The sequence below is a fragment of the Trachurus japonicus genome, chromosome 14, assembly GCF_045865225.1.
Source record: "Trachurus japonicus isolate A0001 chromosome 14, Traja_1.0".
Taxonomy (NCBI): domain Eukaryota; kingdom Metazoa; phylum Chordata; class Actinopteri; order Carangiformes; family Carangidae; genus Trachurus; species Trachurus japonicus.
In genome coordinates this window covers 22,151,457-22,168,044 of record NC_140920.1, presented here as the reverse complement: position 1 = coordinate 22,168,044, position 16,588 = coordinate 22,151,457, and the positions used below count along the sequence as shown (strand labels likewise).

At 42.4% G+C, this 16,588-nt stretch overlaps 1 protein-coding gene across 7 annotated transcripts in view; it reads right to left on the bottom strand.

Annotated features, from left to right (window-relative positions):
- Positions 1-578: 578 nt before the first annotated feature.
- The window catches only part of gria4b (glutamate receptor, ionotropic, AMPA 4b), a 269,016-nt gene continuing 253,006 nt past the window's right edge, over positions 579-16,588 (bottom strand). For 2 of the 7 annotated variants that reach the window (XM_085798346.1, XM_085798349.1), the window contains 5 exons: positions 13,722-13,920; positions 12,698-12,945; positions 9,296-9,410; positions 5,586-5,723; positions 579-2,654 (listed from right to left, as the gene is read on the bottom strand). In XM_085798346.1, coding sequence (XP_085654472.1) covers positions 2,490-2,654; positions 5,586-5,723; positions 9,296-9,410; positions 12,698-12,945; positions 13,722-13,920 — 865 coding nt within the window. In that variant the 3' untranslated portion in view covers positions 579-2,489. Of the gene's footprint in view, positions 2,655-5,309; positions 5,724-8,488; positions 8,604-9,295; positions 9,411-12,697; positions 12,946-13,721; positions 13,921-16,588 lie in introns of all 7 variants that reach the window. The other 5 variants (XM_085798347.1, XM_085798348.1, XR_015037622.1 and 2 more) reach the window with 4 other exon arrangements.

Below are 16,588 nucleotides of genomic sequence, written 5' to 3'. Positions count from 1 at the left end.
TGTGTCCTGTGTCAGCAGTAAACCAAAGCTGTAAAGTTTCTACATGATCACAGGATCAAGACTGATTTATTTTCACTGAATTTATTTCATATTTGTTTTCTAATCAGTTTTTGGTCTTCCAAACCTATAGAGAAACTTAAAAAAACGATACGCATGTGTGTGAGTGTATAGATTTTTGTGTGTATATGTAAGTATGATTTCACCATAAGTATTTGTGTGTGTGTGTATATATATGTTTGTGTGTGTGCATGTCTGTAAGTATGATTAAGTATGTGTATGTACTGGTGTGTGTATGTATGTAAGTAAATCTGTTTAAATGTGTGTGTAAGTATCTCTGTGTGTGAGTATGCTAAGTAAATGTATGTATGTGTGTAAGTATGTATGTGTGCATGTATGTAAGTAAATGTGTGTAAATGAAGCTTGTGGTCTACAGAAGCCCTGAAAAGCAGGATCTTTTGCCCTAGTATCTGCTTTAGTAAGTTTGTTGATGCTGTTAGGGTCAAAGGTCACCAAAAACTAAATTCACCGGACCACATCCACGTTTTATCCCGTGTGTTAAATAATGACACTACAAAATGCAATTTGAAATTTGTTTTTACTTAAAAAAGATCAAAATAAAGTTGTACAATTGAACCAAAATAAGACGCCATGTTACACTTCAGCTCTAAAGACGGATGGCAGGACGAGAAAGCATGACCTGAAATATACCAGCTGGTTGTTCTCTGCTGCCCCCGACCAGCTACTGCACACCCACAGGAAGAAACAAACGATGACACGTTAACCAGCACCATCGTCAGTGGGCTGGTGCTGCTGAAGATGTGGCGTCTCTGTGTCCTATTGCAGATTGTCCGTCCTGTTTTTTTTTTCTTTTCACCAAAAAGAAAGAGATGAGGACACTTGAGTCAATGAGACCGGAGCGAATACATTTCTGCTACAGTTGTGTCCAGCCTCGGCCGAAGAATCCACAGTGTTTTCAATAAGGAGAGGGCTCTAACTCAAGGTTCAACAAACAAACAGCGGCTTCACCCGCTCAGGTTTGACGTCTCACTGGAAATATTCTAGACACTTCAAATAAACATATAGTGAGAAATGAGAAATGGCATTTTTCAATTCCACCCACCATCCTCTGGACTCGCGTCTCCACACATGTAATGGTTCAAAAGATCTACCCGGATAGTACTCAACTGTCCACATTTAAAACCAGGAGACAGACAGGTTTTCTTTTTAATTTCTCAGTACAAAAAATAGATCAAAGAATGAAAAAAATAGTTTATATTCTGACGGCAGAAACTCGATAGCTCTACTTGTGAGCAACTCTCTGGGTCTACGTCTGCACAGTGAGGGTTGTGGTTTAAGGAGTGGGGGTGGAGCTAGTTAACATTCATTGTTGAACATATTTATTAATTTGTTATGTAAGGTATCAGAATATTTGGGCAGTCGATACCTCTTCACATTTAGAGTTTGAATGTTGCTATATAATACAGTTATGTATTCAACAAATTTTTAACACTGCCTTCCTGGCATCTCCTCCTCCTCCTCATCTGCCTTTTCATTATTGCGATGAATAACATTTTTGAAGATGATTTACAAAAAACAACTGTCTGTCTGTCCACTACAGTATCTGCTATGTACATCTGTTTAAAAAGCAAGCATGTTACACAGTCGTCCCTATGTACAGCTAGAGTTTTCATCTTGTTTTTCATGGAATATACATATTTACTTATTTTCACAGTTTTCTATGTTTGCTCATATATTCAATATCAATAAATTTCATTTCTGTTATTATGAATACAAATATTTTTTTTGTTGTTTTTTTTCCCCTTTTTTAAATCACATCTTCACGGCACCGGTGCTACAACTCCTCCAGTGTCACTTGTTGATATCTAGTGAGATTGTTGTCTCTTGAATGCTGCGTCACGTCCACGTAGTAAATACTGTTCAGTTTGAAAACAATCTTGATTGTGGTTCAGTTTTTTTTTTTTGTTTTTTTTTTTGCCAATTCACAGCAATCCAAACAAAAAAAAGAAGAAAAATCAAAAGGAAAGAAAAAAGCACAGTCTTGAGTTTCAAGTTTACAGTTTTCTGGTCTTCATCTGTATCATATATTATGATATTTTTAATTTTTCTTCCACACTGTTCCTCTTCACATCACTGGAGGTTGTAAAGTGTGAGCGGCTCCAGTGGATTTCCAAAACAAAAGCTTCTGTTAAAAAAAAACAAAATCAAGAAAAGTAAATTGAGATTGTTCTGCCTCTGGTTTCCACAGATTTCAGAGGGAAAATCATCGAGCCCACAACAAGTCCTAACATCCACCAGTGGGATTAGTTGTTGGCTCCTCCGTCGGTCCGGTCTTGCCCACTGGAGGTGACCTGTTGTGTGAGTGTGAATCCTGTTTCCTTGTGGTTGAGTTTCTGGTTGTTGCATGGGCGGTGTGATTAGTGTTTGTTTCTGTTGTTATTGGAATAAGGCACTTCAGAGGTTTTTGGTTTTCACGGGAGCTCAGAGGAGACCAGGGCGAGGCCGGAGCTCTGGCGGAGGGGCGGCCCGGTGTGAACGGCCTTGGGACAGTCGGGCGTCAGCACCCGGCCGTTCTCCCCAACGCTGCCTGTGATGGACAGTCGGGCCTTGTTCCTCATGGCTTCAGTAAATGTGAGCTGAAAGGGAAAATGAAAAGACAGGTTTGTGGTTTAGAGCAGGTGAAAGTTGGAAAAAATGTACTACATTTGCAGACTGGAGTTTTAGGATGTGTTAAAAATCCTGAAAATCTGCAATCATTTAAAAATGATTGATGATTTGATTGAGAATTATCAATGGTTTAAAATGCTGACCAACATCCAGGTTCAGTAGATTTCTGGGTGCTAACCTAAACACATACAACAATTTATATGTTCCTCATAAATGCTACAAATTGCAGCAAATATATAAAGCTCTGATCATAATTTCTATCACTTCTAACAGCACTAAAATGGTCAGATGCTGTGGGAAAGATGAGCATTCGAATAAACTCGAACCCTGAGATTTGTTTGAACTTAAGAAACAAAGGCAAACTAAAGTGGACTGAATCTTCATATTTAAGTGATGACACTGAATCGGAGTGAAAGTACAGCTGGACTGAAAAATCCGCTCTGAAATTTCACAGTGATGCCCTCACTGACTGATCTATTTAAAAAGTGACAAACAATAATTTGGGTGGTTTGTCTCTTTACGTACGCCTTTCCAAGTGATGTGGTGTACAGTGTACCAAGTGTTGTATTTAATTTACCATCATGTGCAGCCAGCTTGTTTACAGATATTTACACAGATCCACAAAAGGACACTGAGCTCAGCAAAAAGTTTGCTTGTTTAATTAAAAGAAAATTGTATTAATTAATCTATTCAAATATTTTGTTTCTCTCTTGGTTGGTTTATTGTTTACAAAAAGAATTATTTGTTGAAATAGGCTGACTATATTTCAGAATTGTCAATATTTCAAAATTATTGTCAATATTTCAAAATTAATATATGTTTTTATATATATATATATATATGGATTATTGGGGCCACTTTTTGAGGTTTAGCCTCCCAATAAATGCTCAAATGTTGTCAAAGCTATCTAAGGCTACCTTGTTCCTGTCTCATTGGCTGGCTAAATTCAAGTGTATAATATGTGCATTGTTGTGTTTTTACTTGTGTACGATGTAAGCTATGTGATGAAAAACAATTTGGTTGTTCAGGGTTAGCTACCAGGCAGCTGTGTTGTGTTTGCTAACACAAAAAAAAAGGAAAGATCAGAGAACAAAAACCTCAACACTTACTCTATAAAAACAACAACAAAAGTGTAATCTGGCTGTATTGTAGTTAGGGGAACTATATCCAAATATAATTTAGATTTTGACCAGCATTTTGTGATTGCTATTCAGATTTGTTCTTTAAAAACATGTTCATTAGCTAACTCAGGAGAAACCTTGGAAGAAGTAAAACTCCAACCTGCTTCGAATAAAAACAACAGGGAGAAAAGTTTCACAATACAACTGTACATTTAAATAGGCTAAATGTAATATAGAGCAGTGTAGAAAAAACACCTTTCATAGCCATTCACTACAGTGTCAAGCCAGCCCCGGACTACATGTAAATCTGTTAGCGACAGAATTATTACACAGTGAGTGATGGGTACAGGGAAGCTGACTAAGCAACAGTGAAGCTAATGAAGAGTTGGTGCTGAAGTGCTGATGGGGGACACATAACCACGTCGCACAGATACACACCGAGTGAGAGGAGGGATCTGAAAAGTCTGGTGGTCAAGGAGCGAGGGGAAATAAGGGCAGAGAGCAGCTCCAACATTAATAATAAGAACAATAATAATAATTTCAGCTCAGCTCGGGGGATGCATCAGTTAACATTTACTCTGGCCTTACAAAATCTACAGTGTTTAAATGTGGTTTCACAGTGCAGCTCAGGGCTGCTTTCTAATTTAATCTGCTCTGATGCTCCACTGTAACTGACAGACATGAGACTGTCATGCCCCTGAGTTACAACATCAACTATTCAGGTTCACGCATGTGTGTGTGTGTAGATGGGAATACAGGGTTCAGAGGGGAAGAGTGTGACACATTGGACGGACGAATGTTCTGCAGTTTGATGAAATGTCCTCACAAAAGTAGACGTGTGTGTACAAGTACGACATTGGTCCTCATTTAACATGTTTCCTACCTGTTAATACACACAAGTCCAATGGAAAAGCAGCACAGCAGTAACATTTACAGAATCAACTTAATAAACTTCCACTCAGCCAAATGTGCTAATAAGATGAGTCTACGATTATGTTTTCCATTTCATACTTTCATTAATTTGTGTAAACTCTCTTTTTTACTGTCACAATTTCTGCTCACTGACTCAAAAACATTATAATTTTTAATCAAATTCCAAATTTGATATGGGCGATCAGTCATGGCATCTATTATTCATTTCCAACACTATTTAATTTATGTGAACGTCAGACGTGAATATTATCTCACCCCTGAGTTCACAGTGACTAATACTTTTTTGATTTTTGCAGGAAAACGGGTCACACTATACGCCCGCTTGATAAATGAGGGCCAACGTCTGCAACCACACAAGCTGCGAAGCAGTCGAGGCGACAACTTGGAGTCTGAGGATGACTCATTGCTTCCTGTCACATTGAGAAAAAAGCTGGAACGCAGACCAGACCAGGACGTCACATGACCACAGAGGAAACAGATCAGACAGAGGGTGGGAAGCGTTTTGCCACTGGTCACGACAGTCACTCAGCACGGCGAAGCTAGCACAGGGATATGAGAGGTTTCACTTACAGTCTCTGTGCAGGGAGCTAGTGAGGGGGAGGGGAAGCAAACACTTGGACCGACCTTCTACCAAAACCTCAACTACATCTTATCAGCTTCCCCGTCGCTGCCATACCCACTGAAAACCTCGCTAAACTCGGCTAAGTTGTGGATGCCGGTGCTGGCCCTGGGACTCTGGCTCTGGGTCTGGCTAGGCTCGGGGCTGGGGCAGGGGCTGCCTGACCGGCAGGGGTAGCAGTGGTGGTGATGGGGGTGTTGGGACTGTGACTGGGACTGGGTCTCCACCTTCATTCTCTTGGCCTCGTTGCGCGACTTGTAGCAGAACTCGATGAGGGCCACCAGCATGGCCAGGCCCAGACCCCCCACCAGGATGTAGAAGACCCCGGCCACGTTGCTCAGGCTCAGGGCCTGGGACGACTTGTCCTGCAGCCGGCGGGGACAGGGACAAAAACAAGTCAACACTGGCTTTAGTGGAGGCAGCAGACAGACACTCAACATTTACACATGTACACACACATCACGGGTCAATGTGGAAAAAATCTCACGTCAACTTGACAACACGTCACACATGCACACACACACAAAGACACAATCACACTCACACAACATTTCACTTGTCACTACTCTGCCTCTGGCCTCAGTGTGCTGCTGCACAGCTGCATGTTCTAGTTCAAGATAACAGACAGCAGCTCTTCTTCTCCTGGATGTTTCAAACGCAGCATCTCATTAACTTCAGTGCAGCTGGACATGCAAACAGTTTAGGTTTTATTTACACACCAATGCGCCAATATGGAAGTCACTTCTTTTGTGGTCTAGAAACAATGTCCAACTTACTCTGAGTAAACCACAAAATGGCGCAACAACTTCATGCCTTTATTTCATGCTACAGTACACTTTCTAATGAAAGGAGTGAGACTTTGGCAAATTGGCCCATTGCCATAATCCCTAGAGTCTTAGGAGTTGGTTTGTTACCTTTATTTGTCAGTGCAAGCTATTTTTAGAATGGTGGAGCAGAGCCACGAGCTGCTCAGAGCTACGCTACGGAGGCTCATGGGATTTCTTGGTTTTCCTCATCAAACTCATCAAATACACAATCCAACAACTCCACAACGCTCTGGTGGACAAGTTGTGACCTGCACATTCACCACGCTATGAGATAATAATGGAACGTTATGAGACGGAGTTGTTTTCTAGGTAAATTCATGCAAAATTGCTGATGCGCGTTTCCGCCAGGGGCAGTTTTTCATCAACACTCTCTGTATTTCCCTCTAAAACAACTCTCTGTCTGTCTGGTAACGTTCCGTTATTATCTCATAGCGTGGTGAATGTGCAGGTCACAACTTGTCCACCAGAGCGTTGTGGAGTTGTTGGATTGTGTATTTGATGAGTTTGATGAGGGAAACCAAGAAATTCCATGAGCCTCCGTAGCGTAGCTCTGAGCAGCTCACGGCTCTGCCCCGCCGTTCTAAAAACAGCTTGCCCAAACAATTAAAGGTAACGAACCTACTCCTAAGACTATAGGGTTTATGGCAATGGGACAATTTGCCAAAATGTTGAACTATCCCTTTAAACTGTACAATAAACGCATGGTCATACTGTTTTGCTACAGTGTAAGTTAAGTATGAAAATGCTGCAAAACCTTTCTTTGCTTTGTTAACATAATGCTCTATCAATGCAGATTCAGTCTAAAGTTTTATATTACATTATGCTATGTTATGTTATATTGTATTATATTATATTGTTTGATGTGTCATAAATTACACGATTTTTGTGTTTCTATATGTCATTTTATTTCATTTCTGCTATGGAAAAAGAAGGATGTGCCATGGTGTAAAGCCTGAATAACAACACTGACTGACTGATTCGCTCCACAAATCCAATACATCCTTAGAAACAGGTTCAAGGACATAGGCACCATGGATCTCTTATATGGAAAGGACAGAGATAAGATGCATGGCACAGTGAGTGCTTGTTATTTTGTGCGTGTATGTTTATGTTGCTGTGGCTGTTTGTCTTCACTGTCATTGTTGCAATCTGTTAAAGTTAAATTGAACCTGTGCCAATCAAATTTTGTGTCGTCCGTTGTATTTTTGTGCTGCTTTATGTCATATTGTAACTGGTTGGTTAGTCAACATTGTGTTGTGGCAGCGCTGTGAGACTCTGCTTTGACACTGTCAGTGTCATTGCCACAGGTCGTCTTTTGCCTCTAAATCTGTAAACCAGCTGCTGAAGCTTCTCACAGATCTGAGAACCAATGCTGGATTTTAAACCAGACAGTTTTCTCATTTTGTCTTGTCACACACTGTAAAGCTGCAGACAGCACATTTGTGGATTATTCACAGCAACAATAACACTGTTTCTAAAAACAGAGACGCTGCTGTTGATATTTAAAAAAGGAAACTAAAACTGTCTGCATGTCTAGATACAACCGGAGGTAAATGAAGACACAAGGGTTTTGTATATACAATAGGACAAACTGGCCCTTTAATTCTCCGACAGGCTGCTCTGCCTCAGTTTCTGACATTCACCTTTTAACCCCCTTTTATTTAAATGTATGCAGATGATCTCTCTGAGCTCTGACTCCTGCTCCTCCCTGCCATTTATCTCCCTCCGATAAATCACCTCCATCCTTGAGGGTGCATTCAACTTATTACCTCGACACAAACCACTGTCTGTCATGCTTAGTCTCATTTGCAGGTGATGGCGAGTGTGTGTCCTGTGTTTAAGGATCTGATTAAGAGGACATGACTGATGTGGACGGTGCATGCTGCTTGGTTTTCTAAAGAATGTGACAGCTCTCTCCATGCTCCGGTGCATCGACAGTGTGGATCAGTACAGTAAAACTGACATCTAGTGTGACATACAGTAAGGTATGAACATGCCCTGGGAGCATCTGAGGTGACAACCAGCGTGAGTGTGAGCCTTCATCTGCAGTTGCAACGCATAGCTTTAGCTGCTGTAGAAACCGTTAGTGCTGCGCCATGCCTTGTTTCTGTCATGCTGTATCCCTCCGGCTACGCCTTCACTTTCTACCTGCGTGTCTCTCTCACTCGCTCTTTCTCAGAGATTTATGTGTGTGCGTCATATCAGCCAGCCTGCTGTAATAACAGAACAGTACTGCCAGCGTTATAGAAGGGTGCATAGAGACAAAGAGAGGAGGGGAGGCTCCCGGGCTGCTGGAGACTGACCTTACTTCCCGAGTCCTTGGGTCCACACTCCCCTTTATCGTACCACCATTTGTTTTTCAGTTTGTCTAAGACTCCTGCTTCACTCAGTTTCAATACGGCAAGGTTTACAGGCGTTCTTCAAATCACGGGGGTGGGGGGTTGGGGGAAGGGTAGGGTGGGGAAAATAACATAAATAACATCATAGGACATGTTATTTTATGTTATTCAATCAGAAGAAGCCCAACAAGAGCAACTCAGTACTCTTCATAAAGTGACGAAGCCGGGAAGGGGCCCCACTTATCGCTACATGTCTCTTTGCTCGTTTAGTCAGAGATAGTTGTTTGCGATGGGGCGTTTGGGTTTACTGGGGGTTGTTGTTGTTGTACCGGGGGGGGGGGGGGGGCAGAGCTAACAGACATATATGCATGGGGCCCCGGCTGCATCGCTTTTCTGGAACAGGCACATACTGCCGGGACCTTTATTTGAACAAGTACGAAGGCTAGTACTGTCAACCCAAGACTATTGGCTCACAGGATGTAGTTTACACTGTAAAACCCAAGATGGCACTTCTATCGTGTTCTATATCTACATCAAGCAGGTCACCAATGATGATGCCACCGCCTAAGGTCAAATTTTCAGATCACTTTACAGCAAATATTTTTGCTTCGACAGTACTCGCTCTTCTCTCAGGATTAAGAAAAAACGCCATTTCCTAAACAGCGGCGTTCTGTCACCAGCATCGACCCGGCAGATGCCCCTGTTGCCAGCAAACACATTTCTGTTTTACCCGCATTAAGGTCACATGGGCATAGCGACATAGTGGCTAACCTTCTCGCCACCGCCTCCGCTGCCACACTCTCCTTTGTCGTACCACCACTTGTTTTTCAATTTGTCCAACAGGCCTTGCTCATTGAGTTTTAACACTGCCAGGTTAACTGCACTTCTTGAAAACGATAAAACATATTTGGTGAGAGGGGTGAGTATGCTGTCCAATTTGGGAGGGAAGGAAGAGAAGGGGGGGAAGGGAAGGGAGGAGTAGCAGTAAGAGAGGGACAAGGGTGGAAAAGTGCATTAATGCTCTAAACAGTTCAATCCCAACCCTGGACCCAAACACACACTGAGCACAAGTCTCTCTCCGGTGTTGTTAACAGGCGGCTGACGAATGTCAACAGGAAGTATCAAAAACTGCACTTCTTTGAATGGCCACTTGAGGCCGCTTTGAAAGCAAGTCAGCTTTGGTCTCTAATTCCCTCCTTCATACCGACTTAGAATGCTTTTTATATAATTAACTTGTTTATAAAGTTCTGTGTAATATAAGGTACGGCCACTTTGAATGACAGTTGAGTGAATGTATGCTAGCAACAAGACTGCACGTGCTTAAGTCTCCTCTTTATACATTGTTGATTTTTGGTTTAGCTGGGAATTTGCTGCTGCCAAGATGGCGACAGTCGAGCAGCCCACTCTGAGCTTTAAAACTGCTCCTCAGAAGACTATGTGTGTTATAACAGAGGCTATGTCCATCTTTATCTACAGTCTATAAACCTAAATAAAAATAATTGAATTTACCAGTAATAATGTTATACAATATAAGTCACTACATCACTACCTTTACACTATTGTTTATGTCAGTTATGTTGTCTGAGGAATATAACACAGAATGAGTTTGAGGTGTATGTAGATATTATGTGAATATTCAAAACATTAATACAGTTTAAAATGAAATCAACTAGCAACATTAGCAGTGTGAGCTTTAGCTTATACTGGATATCTAGCGACAGTTGATGTACTCGGCTAGGGACGTTGTTACTTTGGCAGAGAAAATCTACCGTTATGAACTGACTGCTTCAAATGTTGTGCAGATTTTGATATGAACGTGTGCTACCCTAGATTGGAAAGCTTGACATAAGGACGGTAATTAAGGGGAGTGAACTTCAACAATAATTGATTGACACTATTGGTTTAAGACAGTGGTTGCCAATTTAGCAGTAGGCTCCTAAGGGGCTGTAAAAAGATCTGAGGATTAATAAGATGGAAAAGAAGATGAAAAACATGTTTATGATGCACAAACTTTTCTAATCTTTACTTTATTTAGCAAGCAGTGTGGCTCTTTAAAAAGGCAGTGTCATCATGTATTAATTGAACTGCCATGGAATGAAGTGATAACACACTCGTACTCGGCAGACGATGATTTCTCGATGCTTTGGTGATCCTCTGACTTTTAATGAGGCTCCACGAACAGGTTTTTAATTAGCCAGTGAAATATCAACCTGATGAATCCTCACAAAACCTTGAACAAACATTCATGGTATCAAGACAGTGACTCTAACTGGCTTTGGTTATCAAATACATTTACTCTAAGTGCCACCATCTGGTCCAAAGGTTGGGAACCTCTGGTTATATGAAGAACAGTCACTAGAATCTTCAACAGTATGAATATGGTAGATATTAAACCATTACAGAATACTTTCCCATCCTAAAGCATTTAAAAATATTGGCTATAAACGTCCTTAATTAAACACTTGATACTTAATTGAGTCTTCTTTTGGCATAAAATTTGACCAATTTAAACATTAAATATTGGCACAAAATGTTGGCAATCAGCACCGTTGGTCCCAAAGCAGCGACCTCAGCCAGCGCTTTTAAAAACAGACACCCCCAAATAATTTGGACCTGGTTTACACATGTATACAGTGTATGTGTGTCAGCCAATTCAAAGCTCAGTGGATTTCTGAGCATTAAGCTGTTCTGGAAAATCATGATTGACTTGCATTAAATGTCTATGAAAAGAGGTTTTAAATAAGTGTGCATCATAATTTCATGGGTTCTTTTGAAGGCTGCAGTAGTGATGTCTGACGATAGTGGAGAGAGAGATTTGCCTCAGCGTGCATTTTGATCCTTTTAACGTATTTGTATCATTATGAAAAATAATAATAATGTAAATCAACAACAACAGTAATTAATGGAGATGGATCAAAAACACAAAGCAACACAGCCAATATTTCAGTTTTAAGCTCACAATGTTGTTTTTGAGGAGCCAAGTGAAATGAGCAGCCTTGACCAACCATGCTGCCTGCTCTTGGTGTTGCTGGTGTGTTTCGTCGCTGATATCCGGACAAGTGACTGACAGAAGATGATAATCCCCAGAAACAACAAGATGGAGGCCCGGAGAAAGGGACTACCGTGATCTGTCAGGGACTCTTCCTGGTCAAAGCAGTGGCTGAAACCTGGCACCAGCTTGGCTGCAAAACAAACCAGTAGCTGCTCTGCTGTTCCACTTCAGACTTGACATGGGCAGAGGAATTTACAGAAGACAACTAACAGGGTTTGATTTACTGGCTGTGAGGAGTTGGCTGCTTTCGGACCTAATTACTTTCCTTATACTTATTTACAAAAGATGAAAACCTTCATGTTTGTTTATTGCTTCACTTGTGTATGATGGATGCTGCAGCACAGTTGCTATGAATTGGGGAACAATGTGGGGTCAAGCAATCGTGGAGCTGTAACTGTTACTTTGCACATACAGTACATACGAACATCTGTGCAGTTTTGCCTTTAGTATATTTATCCATTCCCTCTAGCGAGATCTTGCCAGCAGGCTTTTGATCGATGAGTGTGCGGATTGAAAGTGCAACTCCCCACAGTAATGACACTGTATTCTCTGGCAGGTCTGTAAATTCCACTATGTGCGGGAGGCAGTGACAGAGTCTGGCAGAGTTACCCAGGGCTGAGCATTCAGATGGCTCCCAAAACACTACTTCAGTCACTTGGTTGAAAAGAAAGAACCAATCAACTGTGAAGGAAAGCTGGAGAAGCATTAGCTAAATATAACAAACTAATTACATTTGCATATAAAAATGTGGATGACTGTAAAGCTTTTCTTTTTTCTAAATAGCACATTTTCATTTACCAGAGCCTCGAGCATGCCATTCCAACATCTTTGCTCAAACGACAAGCACAAGCACAAAGATTTACCTGGTGTGGAGAGCTGTGAAGAAACAACAAATGAAATAAAAACCACCCCTGCGTAATCACAGTAAGCGCCACATGCATGCAACAAACACAGATGTCAAAAAAAGCCACTAGCTCTGCACTAAAACAAAGAAGTAAAAGGCCCTGCCCACCCACAACAAGCAGTAAGTGGAGACAGATAGACATAGAAAAGGCGGCACACCAGGGAAGGTGGAATACCATAACAACACGTATGACATATTGTTACACTATTCCACCCACCTTAACTGTGAACCCTTGGGTGTGGCTACTCCGTAGCCTTTGGAGTCCAAGTTGCCTCCCACTTTCATTGTGTCGCACGGCTTGCGCTGCTCTGTGTACTCATTCATTGTGGACTCCAAGAGGAAGGCGTATTTCCCTTTGGACTTGCGGACTCGAGCCACGCCTTCGGCCGTGGTCTTGGTGAAGACTGTGGGCTCGGCCGACTTCATGTAGCCCCACATCTTCTCGTAGACGGCGATCTTTGACCGCTGTGGGGTTATGAGGGGGGTTGGAGGTTCAAAGGTAAATGTGATGTGAGAGATGGAAAAAAAAAAACATGTCCACAGACAACAGCAGGTAGACAGAACATGGAGCATCAGTTCACACGTTGGTGTTAACATTTACTAGGTTTCATTTCACCATTTAAATCTTATTGAAGCCAAGGAACAAAAGATGAATTATATTTCTGATAACTGCCTCTACGACTTACCGTGGCTGATGAGTCAGCTGCACTTCTACATGTTGGGTGTTTTAGTCCTTACATTGTTAGGTTCACCCAAATATCATGAACAATGTTTCTTGGGGTATCTACATACACATTATATACACAGACATTTTTGATTTTACTTTACTTTGCCACACGTCTCTGTCCTCACAAAAAGCGGTGAAGGAGACTGTAGAGAGGGAAAACTAGGGTGAACAGACCCAAAAGAACCTCTTGAACCTCATAGCCTTGGGAGGTGATGACTAACAGAGAAACACAGAGGTTGTGGTGGTCATGCAGACCCTGTTGTCCACATATATAGGAGGTATATACTGTAGGTATTTTCTTGTATTATAAAGAAAAGCCTTTGGTATGAGTCTTTGTATGTGCACATAAACTGTGCATAAAAGCTGTGGTGATGCAAAACTGACACTTTTCTATAATATAACTGACATGGCTTCAAGCAGCCGACAGTTGCAGTTGTGCTGACTGCTCTAAAACCAAGGCTTGAACCTGGTCTTCTGAGAGTGGACCATTCACCCCCGGTAACGCCCGACTCACCCTGAAGAACTCTTTGGTGGAGCCAGAGTCCAACGTGCCGTAGGCGATGTCCGTCTGCTTGGCCAGGTCCTCCGCACTCTCGATAGGCGACACCATCCTCTCCACGGTGAGGAAGGCAGCCAGGTTGGCCGTGTAGGACGAGATGATGATGAGGGTGAAGAACCACCACACCCCACCCACGATTCGCCCCGATAACGACCTAGGAGCCGGGGGAGGAGGAGGAGGAGGAGGAGGAAGGTGAAAGAAAGAGGAGTAAAGGAAGCAAAATGGGAGCGGAAAAAACGAAAAGAAGGCAGTGACAGAAAAAAGGTCATTGGGGTTGTGTACAAGGTAAAATTAGGAAAAAGAGGAGAGGAGAGAGAGGTAAAGAAAAAACAGAGACTACAGTCAGCATTGGATAATATTACACAGTGAGAGTCTACAGTTAGAATGAGTTATGACAGAGTAAAGCATGAAGAGACTGGCCACCACTGTGGACAGCAGGATAATGCTGACTTGTCACCACAGGGTGGAGCTCTGACAACACTCAAACCCACCACAGCTGTATTTACCCTTCATTAGTGCAGATTGCCTCATAAAAAAACCCCCTCTACATGCTTGTGTTGACCGGGCTATGCTACAGAAAATGTACAACACTTCTGTCCCTTCTTCCAGAACACCTCCCACCCCCTTTCTCCTCTTTTTGTTTATTGGCGGGATGAAAAGAGCTGCAGGTCCCCGCGGCCGGCGAAGCGAGGGCACTGTTCTTTTCTTGTTTGTTCGCTCGGGGGAGACAGATAGCTCGCTGCTCAGGAGCAGCGGAAGGTCGTGAGGAGAATCTTAAACCATAAATGCTGCATTGAGGAGAACAAACAAGATCTCCCCTCGGTGCAAATCAAACAGCAGAGGATACAAAACCCTCAGGCCTCCGTGTCAGATGGAGAGAGAGAGAGAGAGAGATGGGGACGTGAGGAGGGGAGGAGAGAGGCATCTGCAACAGTCAGTGTTTTCCTGGCTGGTATTTCCAGTGTCTCTTTGCAAATCTGGCCATTCTCCATTGTTCCAAATAATACACAAGGGGTACTTTGTTCTCGGCGTCCTGTAATGTTGCATTGCATGTGTGCACACGGCTTAGGAAAAGGGTGGAAGCATCCTTTTTCTCTGCAGCAGGCACCTTGATTACCTGCACCTACAGAACGTTCAGAGGAAAAACATTTAGCGAACGTCAACTCGCTTCTTCGGTGGGAGCGTCACCCCCCAAAACCACAGAATCACTGAGGAAACCTTTGTTTTCTGGCTCGGTGCTGATGAAAGTGCTCGTGGCGGCTGAGGCAACTTCCAATAGAGAGGAGCTGCAGTAGTGCATGTCTCCTGCACACACACACACACACACAGAGCGAGCTTTGCCCATGAAATAGACTTACTTGACGTATTAACTCAGGATTTGAATACAAATGACTTCCGTCTCTTTGCCTCTCCTTCAGACGATTGAGAGCATTTCTGCGGCTTTTGAGCACAGAGAATTTAACTGTAAAATAATGACTAAAGAGGTGGAGGGGCGTGTGCAATAAGATGTGTGGATGGGTCCCATCCCCTCTTTCCCCCTTGCCTGGCTTATTTCCTCTTCCTACCTGCTGAAATCCCCTCTGTCTCTCTATCAGACCGTCTGCATCTCCCCCTTTCATTCTCATTTTTTTCTATGGGAGCAGAAGTGGATTGTGGGGAGTGTAATAATGGGACCAGAGGAGGAGTGTCTCTTTGCCATCCTTCCAACCCCTCTGAGCTGTGTGTTTCCTGGCTGATACCACTGACTCTGATCCACAGTGACACACTGCTGTGTCTTGATGAGCCTGCAGTAAACACAGGGGTGGGGGGAGGGTGAGGAGGGGGGGGGGGGGTGGAGAGAGAGGCCTAGCAGTGGGAGTTTGTATAATTTTCAAGCTGCATCTGTATCTCCAGTGTGTTTTTTAGTCTCTATTAACCTTGAATTGATGACGGCAATGCGCAACGCTAATGCATTCCACATAGAATAATAACAGCATAGAGCCGAGTCACCGCGGGTTAATCATTTGAGACCTACACAGTAAATATGATTGATTTTCATTCTCTGCCAATAAGATGCGTGATGCTATTTATTTAAGATTTATTTTACATTATTAATTAAGATTATTTTACTAATCTCAGGGCCTAATTTTGTCTGATGGTGCTTTCTAAAGGGTGGATTCAACAATCTGCAGCTTACGCGCGAACAACTTAGTCTACAGGAAATATCTATGGTATGTTGTATTATTTTCTACTCCACTGTGTTGTGGAGATGTATTGTTATTATTATTTGTTTGTGGCTGCACAGTGAGCAGCACCATCTCCTCACAGTTAGAAGGTACTGGGTTTGAGTCTGTCGGCCTTTCTGAGTTTCCACACTCTACTTGCCCATGAGTGTGAATGTGAGTGTGAGGTTTGTTTGTGTTATGTTTCAACCATGTGATAGACAGGCTGCCCGGGGTGTCCCCGACCCGTCCTCACACAGTAAGAGTTAGTTAGGGTACAACATGATGCAGTGACGTAGATGCTATATCCACACTTCCTACCATTGCAGCCCAACTGTTTGCTATGAGAGTCTATGAGAGACTCTGTGATTCGTTAAAGAATTTGCATATTTTTCTGACATCTGACACCGTCACTTTCTATATATGCTGTTAGTTAGTTTATGGATTTGGAGTATATCTATTAAATATACATGCTATTTTGATTGAAAAACCATGACGCTGTCCATGGTGCTGAAGTAACAAACATATACTAGCACTTAATGTGATGTTGAATTATCTCTGAAGCAAATATGGCATAGTAGCTGTCACCTATCTGCATGTATGAGCCGCAAATTTCTTTCC